General features: G+C 57.0%; 1 protein-coding gene across 1 annotated transcript in view; it reads left to right on the forward strand.

Annotated features, from left to right (window-relative positions):
• The window catches only part of PRPF6 (pre-mRNA processing factor 6), a 29,105-nt gene that overhangs the window by 3,663 nt on the left and 11,199 nt on the right, over window positions 1-14,243 (forward strand). Inside the window, exons 4-11 of the mRNA XM_090286689.1 lie at window positions 407-485; window positions 921-1,097; window positions 1,245-1,400; window positions 4,662-4,756; window positions 5,069-5,225; window positions 5,951-6,113; window positions 8,261-8,379; window positions 9,171-9,389. Of these exons, the coding sequence (XP_090142815.1) occupies window positions 407-485; window positions 921-1,097; window positions 1,245-1,400; window positions 4,662-4,756; window positions 5,069-5,225; window positions 5,951-6,113; window positions 8,261-8,379; window positions 9,171-9,389 (1,165 nt within the window). The remainder of the gene's footprint in view (window positions 1-406; window positions 486-920; window positions 1,098-1,244; window positions 1,401-4,661; window positions 4,757-5,068; window positions 5,226-5,950; window positions 6,114-8,260; window positions 8,380-9,170; window positions 9,390-14,243) is intronic.

Raw genomic sequence — 14,243 nt, forward strand, 5'->3', positions numbered from 1 at the left:
AGTCACATGGCGACAGTCTGGACGGCTGGTCCTGGCTGGTAGAGCGGTGGAGCCAGCGAGGCTTCCTGCTTGTCTGCGTCAGGCGGAGCGGTGGGGGCCCTGGGCAGTCCCAGCACAGCCCTGACTGCGTGCGTGGGATTTTAAAGCAGCAGATGTCCTCGTGTTCCAGGGCAAGTGTGTGTGTCAGTGTGAGACAGCTCGTGTTCACGCTGGCGAATTTCTGCGTGCCTTTGTGGTCATTGTTCAGTTATCATGTTCGTGTCTGTTGTTGCCTTAGGGCAGATTTGATTCAGCTGCTGCATGTGGGAATCTTTCTTTCTGGTTATGTAATTAAGACGTCTAACAAAGTGACTGTTTCACAAGGACTTCCAGCATTTCTAATGCATGCGTGCATTTACCTTCCCAGGGAGCAACGGGAGAAAGAAGAAATTGAGAAATATCGTATGGAACGCCCCAAAATCCAACAGCAGTTCTCAGATCTCAAAGTAAGAAATGGACGGCCCCACCTCCTGCAGAGAGTGAGGCTGCTCTGGGCGGGACCGATGAGGCTTCCCCACCTTTGCTGTTTGTGGCTCACAGGCGGTCGAGGAAGGGCCCCCTTTAATCTGCTTAGTTCTGTGTCTGTGCGCGCAGAAGGGGCTCTTCTTCCAACCAAAAGAGGGGGACAAGTGAGCGTATTTTCTTTGTAACTTTAATTCTTTTTGTGTTAGGTTTTCTAAACTGTGTCCTCTGGGCTTTGACAGAACAGTTTACATTTGAGCAAAGTTGATTTTCTAGATGAAGTAGATACCCGTTTCTGCTTCACAGTCCTTTCTAAGCACGATGATATGGAGGCTAGGGGTCGGGGAGAGCACAGCTGTTCTTGGGCACGTGAAATTCTGCCGCAGATTTGATGTTTTGGGGGGCCTGGGTGTTTCCAGAGGAAGTTGGCAGAAGTCACAGAGGAGGAGTGGCTGAGTATCCCTGAGGTTGGCGACGCCAGAAACAAACGCCAGCGGAACCCACGCTATGAGAAGCTGACCCCTGTTCCTGACAGTTTCTTTGCTAAGCACCTGCAGACCGGAGAGAACCATACTTCAGTGGATCCCCGACAGACTGTGAGCGTCCAAACAGAAGGGGTTGTGGGCAGTTGGGTGGCGAGAGCTCTGGGGCTGGGCCCGCTGCCGCTGAGTCTGTACAGCTGCCGCATCCGGAGGGACCTGGGAGACGGGGCTCTTCTAGCACCTTGTCCCTTCTCTCCCCAGCAATTTGGAGGCCTTAATACACCCTATCCTGGTGGACTGAACACGCCGTACCCTGGTGGCATGACACCTGGGTTGATGACACCTGGCACAGGTGAGCTGGACATGAGGAAGATTGGCCAAGCGCGGAACACGCTGATGGACATGAGGCTGAGCCAGGTGAGCGCCGTGTCACGTCACACTTCTTCAGGTGACATTTAGAAGTTGTTTTCTGATGTAAAGCTGATACATTCTTGTGGAGAGCCCGTCTGTGGGAGTGCTCTGTCACGAGATGAGCAGACCCGCAAGGCTGTGCTGTCCTTGCCGCCACCCAGGGGCGGATTCTGTCTTTGGGTGGGTGGTGCATCCGCCGGCAGGGCGAGCTCCGTGCCAGCAGCAGAGGCAGCCCTGGCGCGGGCACTGGTGCTGGAGCTTCGTGCCCACGCGCCCCAGCAGACGGCTCCGCAGGCCTGCGGTCCCCGCACCCTCAGCAGTCGCGGTGGCCCTTCGGGCACACGCTCCATCCCGTGCTATGTAAGGAAGACGTGGGGCGGGGACACGCACATCAGAAACCAGGCAGGGAGAGGCTTTCAAATTTGATGACGTATAAATCTGAAACTTGGCAGCAGAGTCACTGTGAAGTGAAAGAGCCCACACAGCGGGAAGGGCAGCGACGGAGCAGCCGGTGCAGCGTCCCCCTGGGTGCAGGCGCCGCCCGGGGGCGCCTCCTGGCAAATGCTGGAGGGCAGGTTCCCGTGTCCTTCAAATAGAGAAAGTCGTGTGGTGAGCTCTTCTACCAGCACCCTGGGGTGCAGTGGGAACGTTGCATTTCAGTCCGTCTTTTCCTGTACTTCTTGGGCTTTTCACGGTGAGCAAAGACCTTATATAAACTAGCAGCTTCCAGATTGAAAATGGCACCTGTGTTCATGGTGCAGCTTCACACTTTGAGCCGGGGCAAGGGGCAGCCCACTGTGGCCAGGGTCCAATGCCCCTGTGGATGGACGGCTCCTGCGTGGTTCTAGCGTTTTGTTTTTGTTTTGCCGTTACAGACCACGTTTTGAGGAATTCCTTGTGCTTCTGTCTGCACATTTAAGTAAAGATTTTTATGTTGTATTTTAAGTGGAATTGTTAGATCGGCACATTTTCACTTAAACACCAAATTGTCTCAAACTCAAGGCGTCTTTGCCCAGCAGCGCTGGTCGGGCCGGTGGGGAGGCAGCCCCCACAGCCACCGTCCAGGCTGCGCCTCGCCCTGCATGAAGCCGCTGGCACGTCCAAACTACCTCCCTTTGCTTTAACACTTTCCACTCCTGCCACACTTCAAGCGTCTCCAGGTTGTGGCTCTCCCAGACCTCTGTGGGGAATGTAGAAAAGTTCTAGTTCAGGAAAACTTCATCACAGTGACTTTGTGGTAAATATATACCCGATAAAGTTTATTATCTCTCTTAAAGATTTTACTTATTTAAAAGAGGAAGAGAGGGAGAAAGAGAGAAACATCGATGTGCAAGACATGCATCAGTCGGCTGCCTCTCGAGCACCCCCCTACTGGGGACCCAGCCCGCAAGCCAGGCCTGTGCCCTGACTGGGAATCGAACCCGCGACCTCCCTTCGGTTGGCAGGCCGGCACTCAGTCCACGGAGCCACAGCAGCCAGGGCCTCCGGGGCGTTTTCCCTCATGGCTATGACGTAGGCTCATGTTTGTTCCCCTGATTAGTGATGTTGAGCATCTTTTCTTGGGCTCATTGGCCACTTGTGTAGCTTCCTGGAGAAATGTCTCCTCCAGTCCTTTGCTTGTTTTTCTAGGACTTTTTCTTAAGGATCAGTTTTAGATTTGCAGCAAAATTGAGAGGACAGTCCAGAGATTCCCCCCGTATCCCCCCATGGGGTTCACTGTTAACAGCCGGTGAACCTGTATTTGCACACCGTTGTCATCCGCGTCCGTGGTTTACATCGGGTTCACTCGTGGGGTCACACAGACCCTGGGCTTAGTGTCACACAGAGCACTTCCCCTGCCCTGCATTTGTCCTGTGTACTGCTCAGTTCCGCCTCCCCCCCAGCCTCTGTTCTCTCACCGTCCCCGCAGCTCTGCCTTTCCCAGAACGTCACAGAGTTGGAACCATACAACGTGTGGCCTTTCAGATCGGCTTGTGTCACTTAGGGGGTGTGTTTAAGTTTCCTCCCTGTACTCCGTCACCAAAATGACGTCCTCAGAAAAAGACAGGATGGTGATCTGGCACGTGCAGCCAGCCGCCCTTCCGGGTGGCGCTGGAAGCCCCTCTCTGGGGGCACGGGGGTAGAGGCGGGGCTGCTGCTGCCCCGGAGCTCTGCTGTGAACTGGGGCCAGCATTCTTCCCGTGTGGCTCTCACGCCCACGAGGATGCGAGAACTCCCCCCACAGCCCCTCCAGATTCCCGTCTGGGCCTGTCTGTCATGCTCTGACAATTGGCGTGGCCATCCTGTTGCCAGTCCTGGGTCGCTTGCCCTTGGCCGTATAAACTTCAGAATCAGTTTACCTGTATCTGGGGTTCTGATTGCGTGGTGTTCAGTGTGCAGACCCTGTGGGGGCACACGGCGTCCCAGGGCTGCCTCTTCCAGGCCGGGAGCCTCTCCGATGGCTAGTCCTTCTTTGGTCCCGCTCCTCGCAGAGGGCTCGTGTGCATCAGGACCCGCATGCCAGCGGTTCGCCCTGGGTGCTCCTATGTGAGCGCTGAGGGCGCGCTGGAAAGCAGCTGCTTTTTAAGTCCTGGGGGTCGTCTTCCAGACTCCTGCCCAGACAGGCGGGTCCTCTGTGGACAGAGCAGGCAAGGAGATGCGCGCTTCTTCCCCCAGTCGTGCCCCTTTCGTCCTCTGCGTCAGCCAGGACCCTTCGCTTATTTTGTACTTGGGTAATTTTAGGATTCAAAACTATATCTGGCTGGTGTGGCTCCGTGGATTGAGCACCAGCCTGCGAACCACAGGGTCGCCAGTTCAGTTTCCAGTCAGGGCACAAGTCTGGGTTGTGGGCCAGGTCCCTGGTTGAGGGAGTGTGAGAGGCAACCTGTTGATGTTTTTCTCTCTCTTTTCCTTTTCTCTAAAAATAGGTAAGTGAAATATTTTTTTAAAAATCTTAAACAAATACAGGGAATAGTAGAGTAATAAAATGGTATGTGCAGATTTTAATAAATTTTTATTGTTATTTTGAAATTTTTTCTGATTCCTGGGTTTCACTCATTTTTAGACCTTTCTTATATTCGGTTACTTTTTTTCCACTGGGATTTATGGTTTCGTTTCTTCGACGTAAATCTTTGTTCTGTACAGATTTGTATCATCACAAATTGTTGACCAGTTAGGGTGTGTTCCTACTTGATGAAAGTTCCCACAGGCAGGCAGGGCTGGGAGGGGTTTCAGGGCCCCTCAGCCTTTGTGGCCCACCTGAGCCATGTGGCCCGGCCTGTCTTGCAGGTGTCGGACTCTGTGAGTGGGCAGACTGTGGTCGACCCCAAAGGCTACCTGACAGACTTGAACTCCATGATCCCCACCCACGGAGGGGACATCAAGTGAGTGCTCTGAGGGACGGGGGTCGGGGCAGGACTCCGATTGCCTGGAACGTCCTAGATTTTCTTTGAAAAGTCCACAGCCAAGATAGCATGTGGGTGCTCTAAGAAACACGCAGGGGGGTGTTTGGTTCTCCACTTAAAACAGGTCCGTGCCCACTGGCCGTGGACATGCTCGTGCTCTGTGTCTGCTCACATGGCTGCTGAGCAGGCTGGGGGCGGTGCTGACAGTGCAGCCACCATCTCCTGGGGGCACGTGTGTCTGGGCTTGGGCACAGCGCGGCAGCCTGACCCCCTGCCTCCTTGCCCCCGCAGTGACATCAAGAAGGCACGTCTGCTCCTCAAGTCTGTTCGGGAGACAAACCCTCACCACCCGCCTGCCTGGATCGCCTCTGCCCGCCTGGAGGAAGTCACCGGGAAGCTGCAAGTTGCTCGGAACCTTATCATGAAGGGGACGGAAATGTGCCCCAAGGTAAGGCGCGTTGTGGGGTCCCTCTGGGGCCCTCAGTACCATGCAAGACCCAGCAGGGGCAGCAGACTCGGGTCAGAGCGAAGCGGTCTGCCTGCTGGTGTTGAACCTGCAGATGGCAAGACAGATACCGGTGAGCATGGGAGCACAGTTTCTCCCGCTCGTCTTCCCCAGGTGAAGGCCTGTCCACCTCAGTGTGATGGCAGGATGACCTTGACTGGAAAGAGCGAGATTGGTCAGCTCTTCTGCCCCACCTCATGGGAAAACCCTGAAGATTGGTGCCATCTTGCACCGTTTTTTGGAGGTGGAGTGATTAGATCCTCTATGTGACCATCCACCGGGGCAGACGAAGTGCAGACAGACCCCTTGACACGGAAGATGCCTGTGCACCCTCGCCCCGGACTTGGGGTGGGCGGGAGCTTCCCAGGCAGATGCATGGCCACTTGCCATCAGTCTCCTCCATTTCTGGATTAGCTCCTCTCTCTGCAGGGCACTGTGCTCCTCACATGGGGGTGGCCTGTCCCTCCCAACAGATGTGCCACAGCGAGTCCCAGGCCTGGGCGGCACGTGGGTCTGTGGGGCAGCTGTGTTGGAGGCCAGACAACGTCCTTCTATTGGGTTGTAAAACCGGGGCGGGGGGCGGGTCTGAGGAGCCAGCCCCTGTATCCCGAGGCTGTGCATCCATCCGCCAGGGTGTCCAGCCGCACCGTACTTCTCGTTTGCCCCAGAGTGAAGATGTCTGGCTAGAAGCAGCCAGGTTGCAGCCTGGGGACACTGCCAAGGCCGTGGTGGCCCAAGCTGTCCGTCACCTCCCACAGTCTGTTAGGATTTACATCAGGGCAGCAGAGTTAGAGACGGACATTCGCGCCAAGAAGCGGGTTCTTCGGAAAGGTGAGCCCCCTGGGGTGCCATCAGGGGCAGTGCCCTGCTCAGGTCTCAGTGGGCGGCGCATCGCAGGCCTCCTCCTGGCTGGGCTACACTGCCCTCGCTCCGCTGGGCCTCCTGGTGCTGCTGTGTGCCCTGGAGTGGGCTGGGCGGTGGCCCAGGCCCAGGCCGTCCTTGGCGGCGAGGACAGTGCTGGTGCAGGGTCTGCCTCTGGGCTCCTGGGTGGTGCGGGGAGGGTGCGCTGACGCAGGCCCTGTGGACGTCGCGTGTCTCCTTCCCTGCGTGACACTTGATCTGCAGTCCTTCTGGGTGGCTACACCAGAGCTGTGCCTTAGGTGAGCGCCTTCCCGTCTGAGAGGCCCCGGCGAGGCTGCGGGCGGCCATGCCTGTTTGCTTGCCTGGTGCTGCAGGCCAGGTGTGGCGGGGCCTTTGGGCATGTGGCGCCACAGACAGTTTGCGTGGCAGGGACATGCACTCCGTCCAGGGATCGCTGCCAGGATGCAGCTCTGTGGGTCCTCTATCCTTCATCCTTGTGGCATCGAGCAACAGTGTTCCTGCCTTCGCCACACCTGTGATGGGCGACGCTCTTGGTGGCTGTGTTGGGCAGATGCTCGTTGGGGCCGATGCACAGTGAGCTGCGTGGCGCAGGCAGCATACGGTGTGTCTGTGGCTTTGGGGACAGTTTCAGCTAGTGGTTTCCAGCTCCTGTTTTCGAAACATTGTTTGAGTGACATCAGGCCTGCAGGTGTGATCACGTACAGTTTCTGAGTGGCGTCACCCTTGTGTGTGGCCCTGACTGCGTGTACGTCATGCACGCAAGCCTGTTTCTGCTGCGTCTGCTTTCCGATTGCAGCCTCACTGCCCATTAAATGCTGAGGGCCAGTCTCTTCAGAATGAGGCCAATGGCAGCATGTTAGCACCTTTTTTGGTTTATAGAAATCAACTTTTTACATTTTTTCAGCCAAGAAAACAGCTCCCTAACAATAACCACATTGAACTCACGGCAATCAACGTTATTTACTCAGGAACGCTCTGCTGAACTTCCCCTGCTGCAGCGTGATGAGTGGCCCACCCCCAGATACCTGGGTGCGTGTCCAGCTGGCCTTAGATGTGGGGGCAGCGGCACAGAGGCGGGGTCAGGCAGTCCGGTCCTTAGGGCTCGGCCTCCCTGAGGCCCAGAGGCTGCGCTCAGGTGGGAAGAGTGTGGGACCCCAGCTGGCCTGGTCCTGGTCCCCTCCCCTCCTGAGAGGGTTTCCAGGTGCCAGGGCAAAGCTGGCGCTGTCTCCCTGTGCTCCTGGGAGTGCTCGGTAGCCCCCGCTTGAAAGATCTGGTTTTTGAAAACGAAGTTGACACCGTCAGTGACCTGGGACACTGTGCCCACCCTTGGTCTCTGGCACGTGAACTCTGCTGTGATCACCGGTGGGTGTGGCAGGTGTCCTAATCCTCTCTGGGGAGGCCTTCAGCTTCCCCTTCTAGTGAGACCTGAGCAGGTGGAGTGACCTTGGGCGGGTGCCTGACCCCTGAGCTGCAGCATTGTCCTCTGTGACCTCCTCTGTGACTGCATCTGTGGGCCTGAGCCTTGGGCTCTGTCTCCAAGGCAGCATGCTCACAGGAGGCAGGCCACTTCCCACCAAGGGCAGGTCCCCCAGCCCACAGTGCGGGGCAGCTGTGCAGCCGCGTGGCCAGGCCTTGGGCGCAGGGCCTCAGGCAGCACGCCGCACTGGCCTCTGCGGCGTTTCCTGTCCAGGCTGCTCTTTTCCATCGGGGCCGAGCATCTCGAGGTGTCCCTGCCAGAGCGCAGCCCTCGGGTGCACACCAGCTGGGCCAGTGCACCGCTCAGGGTGTCTCCGGTGCCTTTTCCTCTGATTTCTGGGTGCTGCTCACTCACACCACCACCTGCCTCCCAACCCCGTGGGTGTGGTCACCACCTTCTTGTGCCTGGGTCACTTTGTATTCTAACACTGGTCCTCGGGTGTGGATGGGGTGAAGGAGACGTGCCTCCCTTGGCCGTCTGTTGTGCCCAGGCCTGGGAGGACCCTGGGGAAGGGTAGGCCTGCTACCCTGACCTGGCACCCAGGTGAGGCCCTGGGACATGGGTGGCCTGCCTCCACTTCCCCTTTTCTGTGACCTGGTTTCTTGTGTGACTTTCCCAGCCCTGGAGCACGTGCCCAACTCCGTTCGCTTGTGGAAGGCAGCCGTCGAGCTAGAAGAGCCCGAAGATGCCAGGATCATGCTCAGCCGGGCCGTGGAGTGTTGCCCCACCAGCGTGGAGGTGAGCGAGTCTGGAGCCTGTGCGCAGCTGGGCATGAGCTCACCCAGGTGGCCATGAGAAGTCACGGGAGGCTGCCATGGACAGCCATGAGCTGGCGGAGGCTCTGTTCTGCGTGGAGCCTGCCTTCTGTCCTAAGGCCACTCGTGGTTTGCAAATGGGACCTGAGGGAAGAGGGCAGTAGGAACTGTTGCCGCGTCTTCCTGCCGGTCCGGTGTGAGCCCGGCCCTTTGTCTCACTGGGTTTCCTTAGTGTTAAACATTCTGGTTCCCAACATTCTGTGCAGTGGTTTCTAGCTTTGGTTTTGTGATATCCAGTATGTCTTTAATTATCCTAAGGAGTATTGTGAAATTCTCAAAACAAAATTAGTCCTAATTTATTTACATAAGAACAGAGCCTGTACACACTTGTGATGAAATGTTGCAGAGTCACCAGCTGGGGGGTGAGAACTCCCGGAGGCCGAGCACCCTGTCCCCATTCAGCTCATGAAGCTGCCTCATGTCCTGCTCACCTCTGTTCCAACCCCTAAGATGCATCTGGCACACGACACACATTTAACTAGTGTGTGGAGTGTGTGACCAAGACGCTGTCGCTTCTCCTGTTAAGCAGAGCGTCACTCCATAAGTCAGACACAAAACTGGGCAGCCATCAGAGGAGGTCAAAGTGCTGCCGTCACTCTCAGGGCCCCGTTCAGGGGCCCCAGGCGCTCTCAGAGTCCTGGGGAGGTGCCGTGGGCCGCCATGCTGGCTGCGGCCTGCCCTGTGGTCTAAGTTTCTGGCACTCTCTCCACGCAGCTCTGGCTCGCCCTGGCAAGGCTGGAGACCTATGAAAATGCCCGCAAGGTCTTGAACAAGGCACGCGAGAACATTCCCACAGACCGGCACATCTGGGTCACCGCTGCCAAGCTGGAGGAGGCCAATGGGAACACGCAGATGGTGGAGAAGATCATCGACCGGGCCATCACCTCGCTGCGGGCCAATGGCGTGGAGATCAACCGCGAGCAGTGGATCCAGGTGGGACTCTGGCTGTGCTCGGCTGTGGCGGCGGCCACAGAGCCTTGTCCTCCCTGCATGGGTCCTTGCAGGACTGGGGCTCTGGGTGGGGCCAGGCTCCCATGCTGGCAAGGCAGCAGGCACAGGCCACTCCTGACATAACCACAGCCCGGCTTCTCGTCGTGGAGCACGGCACACGCCCTGCACTCCATGGTGCTGGATGCGCCGAAGAGCGTGCCGTGTGGGCACGTCACCAGCTGGGCTTTGTGGGTGGAAGGGACACATCTGAGGGGTGACAGATAGTCTTAGGCTTCTCTCACTCTTCCTGCCCTGGGACTTGTTCTATAGACAGTGGCTCTTACGTCTTCTCACCCAGCCACCCAGCGGGCACCCTTCTACTCCGCGTCCCTGGGCAGGCGAGCCCTCTGGGCGGTGGGGGTGGGGGCGTCTCCTGGGGCCCGGCAGTCATCCGTCAGCCCCGGCAGGGCCCTTCATCACACCCCGGTTCATAGGAGGCGGACAGCCAGCTGTGGGGCACTGGGGAGGGCCTGGGCCTCTTCACCCCTCTGCTCCGTGGCCACAGTTGCTGCCACTGCTCTCAGAACATCCCCGTTGGCGCCGGAGCTACTGCTCCTGGGGAGGCCACATCCTGGGACCCTCCTGTTCAAGACCGCTCCTCTGTTCAGTATTTTAAAGATACTGCTCCACTGTCTGCTCACACATGTTATTTCCAGGAACTAATCTCCTGTCACCCATGTTCCTCATATGTAGTTGAGTTTTTTAAAAAACTTTTTAATTAAGAAACATTAATTTCTGAATTAAAAAAATTCTCCTTGGTTTTGACACCTTGTAACATGCTTTGCTGTAGTTCTCGTGTGTGGAGACCAGCTTCTGGGATCTGTGGGTTCATAGGCCCTGTCAGACCCAGAAACCCTGCTCCTATCTCTTCAGTCCCCTGCCTCCCCTCCAGGCTCCCTTGGCCACTTGAAGCTGTCCTATAGCTGTTTAAATTATTTCTTCTGTTCCATTTTAACAGGTTATTAAGCTGTAATTAACACTCCGTGAAACTTGCGTCAAGTGTGCAGCTCTGTGGCTGTGTCTAGTTTGCAAGTGTCTCGTCAGCCCGGAAGCAGGCCTGGACCCCGCCGTCGCCCCGCCAGCGCTGGGCAGGCGCCTGCCTCCTCTGGACGTTTGCTTTTCTGCTTCCTCCCCCGTTTTCGTTTTCTGCACGTTTCGCCTCAATGCAGAATCATGCAGCATGTTGTCTCCCGTGGGCGGCTCTCAGTCATGGGTGCTCAGGGTTTACCCACATCCTAGCGTGGTTGCACGTAAACCGTCTCTCTGTGCTGACGTCGAGTTGTTTATTTTTACCTTTGCTTATTTGTTTTTTCTACTTATTACCGAGTTGTAGCGAAGGACAGGAGTTTCTTACGTTTCTCTGTAAGTCACGAATCAGACACACGATTGGCAGGTCTGCTCCGATTCCATGTGTCACCCACCAACTCTCCTCATGGGACACGGATGCCTTCAGGGTGGTGGAGCACAGCCGACGCGACTTCCCTTGGAGCTCACGCTTCAGGGGTCGTAGCTAAGAAACCTCCCCGGCCCCTGTCCGTGCCAACTGGCTCCTGTGTCTTCTAGGGTTTGTGGTGTTCTGTCTCCACTCACATTAGTTTCCCTGTCTCGTGTGAAGTCGGGGTCACACTTCCTTCTCCACGGGGACATCCGTGCTCGCAGCCCCTGTGTGTCCCTGGTGAGTGGTCTTGGCTCCGTGGGGAGAGCTGCTGACTACACAGGCTAGACGCAGGCCCGTCTCTGCCAGCACCACGCTGTTCCTGTCACAAAAGCTGTTACGTCAGGAGGTGGGCGTCCCCTCCTTTCCTTTGTGTCAGCTGTGCGGCACTCTCTCTGTTTCTAGGATCACTTTGCTGGTTTCTGCAGAAAAGCCAGCTGGGCTTTGAATGGAGAGGGCCTGAACCTTCCAGTCAGTCTGCAGGCTGCGGCCCTCTGGGCGGACTTCGTCTGACCCGTGACCTTGGGGTGTCTCCCCACTGACTGAGGTCATCTTCCGCTTCTGGTCAGCGTTTCTTTTTATTCATCCCGGATGTTATTTTCAGATTGTTGACCGTGTATGGTATTAAAGTTGCCTTTTGGGTGTTGAGCTTGGATGCTGTGACCTTGTTGGAATCATTTACTAAATTGAAAAAGTTTTAATGGGTTCTTTCTACATATACGATCACGTCATCTGCGAACAACATTCTGCTTCCTCTCCTCTTGTCTGGGTGCCTTTTCTTTCTCGTCTGTCTGCCTGCGCAGAACCTCTCGTGACGCAGGTCTGGACGTGGAGGGTCAGCTGGCACAGGGATGCACTGCTCGCGGCTGTAGACGCGACCTTCCCTTCTCTCCGTTGTGCTTTGCTGTGTCCTTAAGGTTCACCACTTGTCTTGAATGCCTGACTTGCTATTTGTTTCTTCTAGGGGATCTTTCATCTCAGATTTTGTCCTTCTCACCTCTAGGAATTAAATTTCAAACTTTTAAAAATGTCTTCTACGTTTGGTGCCTCTGCTTCACACTGGGGACCTGGGCCGATCGGGTGGGTGTTTGTCCCTGACTTAAGTTGCATTTCCTGTGTCTTTCCTGTCCGGGGCTCTTTGATGTGTTGCCAGGTTCGGTGAACTTCCCCTCGTTTGGTGCTAGATGTCTTGGCCTTCCTGTAAACACTCAGGGCTTCCGTGCCGAGTGCAGTCACGTCATCGGAGATGCTGCACCCTCTGGGTTGGGCTTTGATGCTTTGCTGGTTTGGACCTGAGCAGTCATCAGCTTGGGACAGATGAGGGCTAAGTCCCCTGTGGAGGTGGGACCTGTCTGTGTTCCGCCAGTGCCCGCGTCACTTGGGGGTTTCCAGTCTGGCTGGTGTCGGCAGGCTGTGCCTGATCCCACACGAGCTCTGTGGGCCGCCCTCATCTTGCTTCCAGCTGGTTCTGCAAGCACACGCGTGGCTGGTGCTCCGTGAAGACTCGTGGGCATCCTGTGCAGAGCCAGTGTCGGGGTCCCCTCTCTTTCCTGCTCGGTCCTGTGTTCTCCGTCCTCACTCTTCTGGGGCTCTCAGAGCTGTCCCTTCCTCCAGCCCCTCCTGGGTCGTCTCCCTGCTCTCTGGCCCGGAAACTCCCGGTAGTGAGCTGGGCGGACCTGGGCCCAGACTGTTTGCGTCTCAGTCCTCACTCCCATCATCACAGCGTCAGTGTCTGGACAGCCACTGTTCCGTGGGTTTTGTCAGGGTTTTGGCTGTTGCAGGAGGGAGGGTCTCGGCTGGCAGGGGCCGTGCTTCCTCTGGTCCTCAGAGCTTTCGGGCAGCTCACTGCCCCATGGGACACTGCTCCCGAGCCGAGTGAGGCAGGGCCCTATGTCCCCTGGAAGTTCCCTTGTGCACGACTCCCACTCCTGGCCTCCCTCCAGGTGCTGCACCCAGCGAGTCCGTCTGCCGTGCCAGCCTGCATCCCCTTTTGTCAGGAAGGAGATCGCAGGGGGTGATGGCAGGTCCCCTGCTCCCTTGGGGGCTCCCAGACCGCCCTCTGCAGACCCTTCGCCAGGACTATGCCAGTGTGCAGAGAAAAGCAGCCTGAGCTGGGGCTTGATTCAGTTTAAGCTCCCCTTAAACTCCGTGGTTGCTACCTCCCAGGAGCACGCGGTGCAAAGGGTCTGAACGCCCACCAGGGTCACGTCAGCCCTTCCAGGTTGGTGCCTGCAGGGGGCATCAGCACTTCTGGGTATTTGGCTTCCTGAGCCAAGTCACCGTTCACTGAGTCCTGCCGTGTGCTGACCCTGCTCAGCGGCACGTAGTCTGTGCCCTCTCACTCCCCTCCATGGCTGCTGCAGGCCTTCCCGAGCTCAGCACAGGCCCTGCCACCTGCACCGTGGTCACACCCGTGTGCTCGCGCACTGGGGGCTCCGGTGCTGGTTTCCTGCTTGCCCCGTGTTCTGAGTGACTTGATGGTTTGGCCCTGAGCCCCATTTTAAGACTTTTCTGTGCTCACCATTTTGGTGATCTCATGTCACCTGTGGCTGAGAATTGTTTACAGCCCTGGCTAGGTAGCTAGTTGGTTGGAACATTGTGGGTTCAATCCCCGGTCGGGTCATGTACGAGAAGTAACCAATGATACATAAATAAGTGGAACAACAAACCAATGTCTCTCTCAAATCAATAAACTAGAAAAGAAACTTGATGTGAAAGTAATTAGAACTTATGTTTTTTAAAAAGAACACACACACACCCAGCCACGTGTGGATTATGCTTTCTGGGTGCTCCCCAGCCCAGAACGCAGCCCTGCCCCGCACCCCTGAGCACCTCTGGTTTGACCTTGGTCTTCCTCACCTTGCGCAACATCGCTGACCGCTTTCTCTCGCGCCCCACGCCCAGAGCAGCTCGGTTGGTCTGCACGTCTCTCCTGGTTCCGCCGCTGCCGCCGCCCTCAGCAGAGCACCTTCCAGCGAGCCTCCTGCTGACCACTCGGCAGTCAGGGCCCTTTCTAAACGGGCGTGTGGCTCGTTCTGGCGCTGACCCCGGGCCTCCGCCGCACCGCAGCAGGCCTGGAGTTGCGCTGGGGCCCGCCCCGCTGATTTGCCACCACACCTCTTTGCTCATCACTGGTCTTGCTGTACTGTCATCACCTTCTCTGCGGGCTTCGCCCTTAGCTCTGCTCTCCCCGGGGACTTCTCTGATGCTCTCAGGGCCCGAGGGGCTCCAGTTAGGCCACTGAGCTCATTTCTCCTCTGGGTCCATCGGGGAAGCCCTGGGTCGGGTCCAGCTGGCTCCGCCCGCTCTGCAGCCGCCAGCCTGACCATGTCGCAGGTCCTTGGCGATGGAGACAGTGCACA

Source organism: Furipterus horrens, unplaced genomic scaffold, assembly GCF_987537825.1.
Source record: "Furipterus horrens unplaced genomic scaffold, mFurHor1.1.pri manual_scaffold_8, whole genome shotgun sequence".
NCBI classification, from domain to species: domain Eukaryota; kingdom Metazoa; phylum Chordata; class Mammalia; order Chiroptera; family Furipteridae; genus Furipterus; species Furipterus horrens.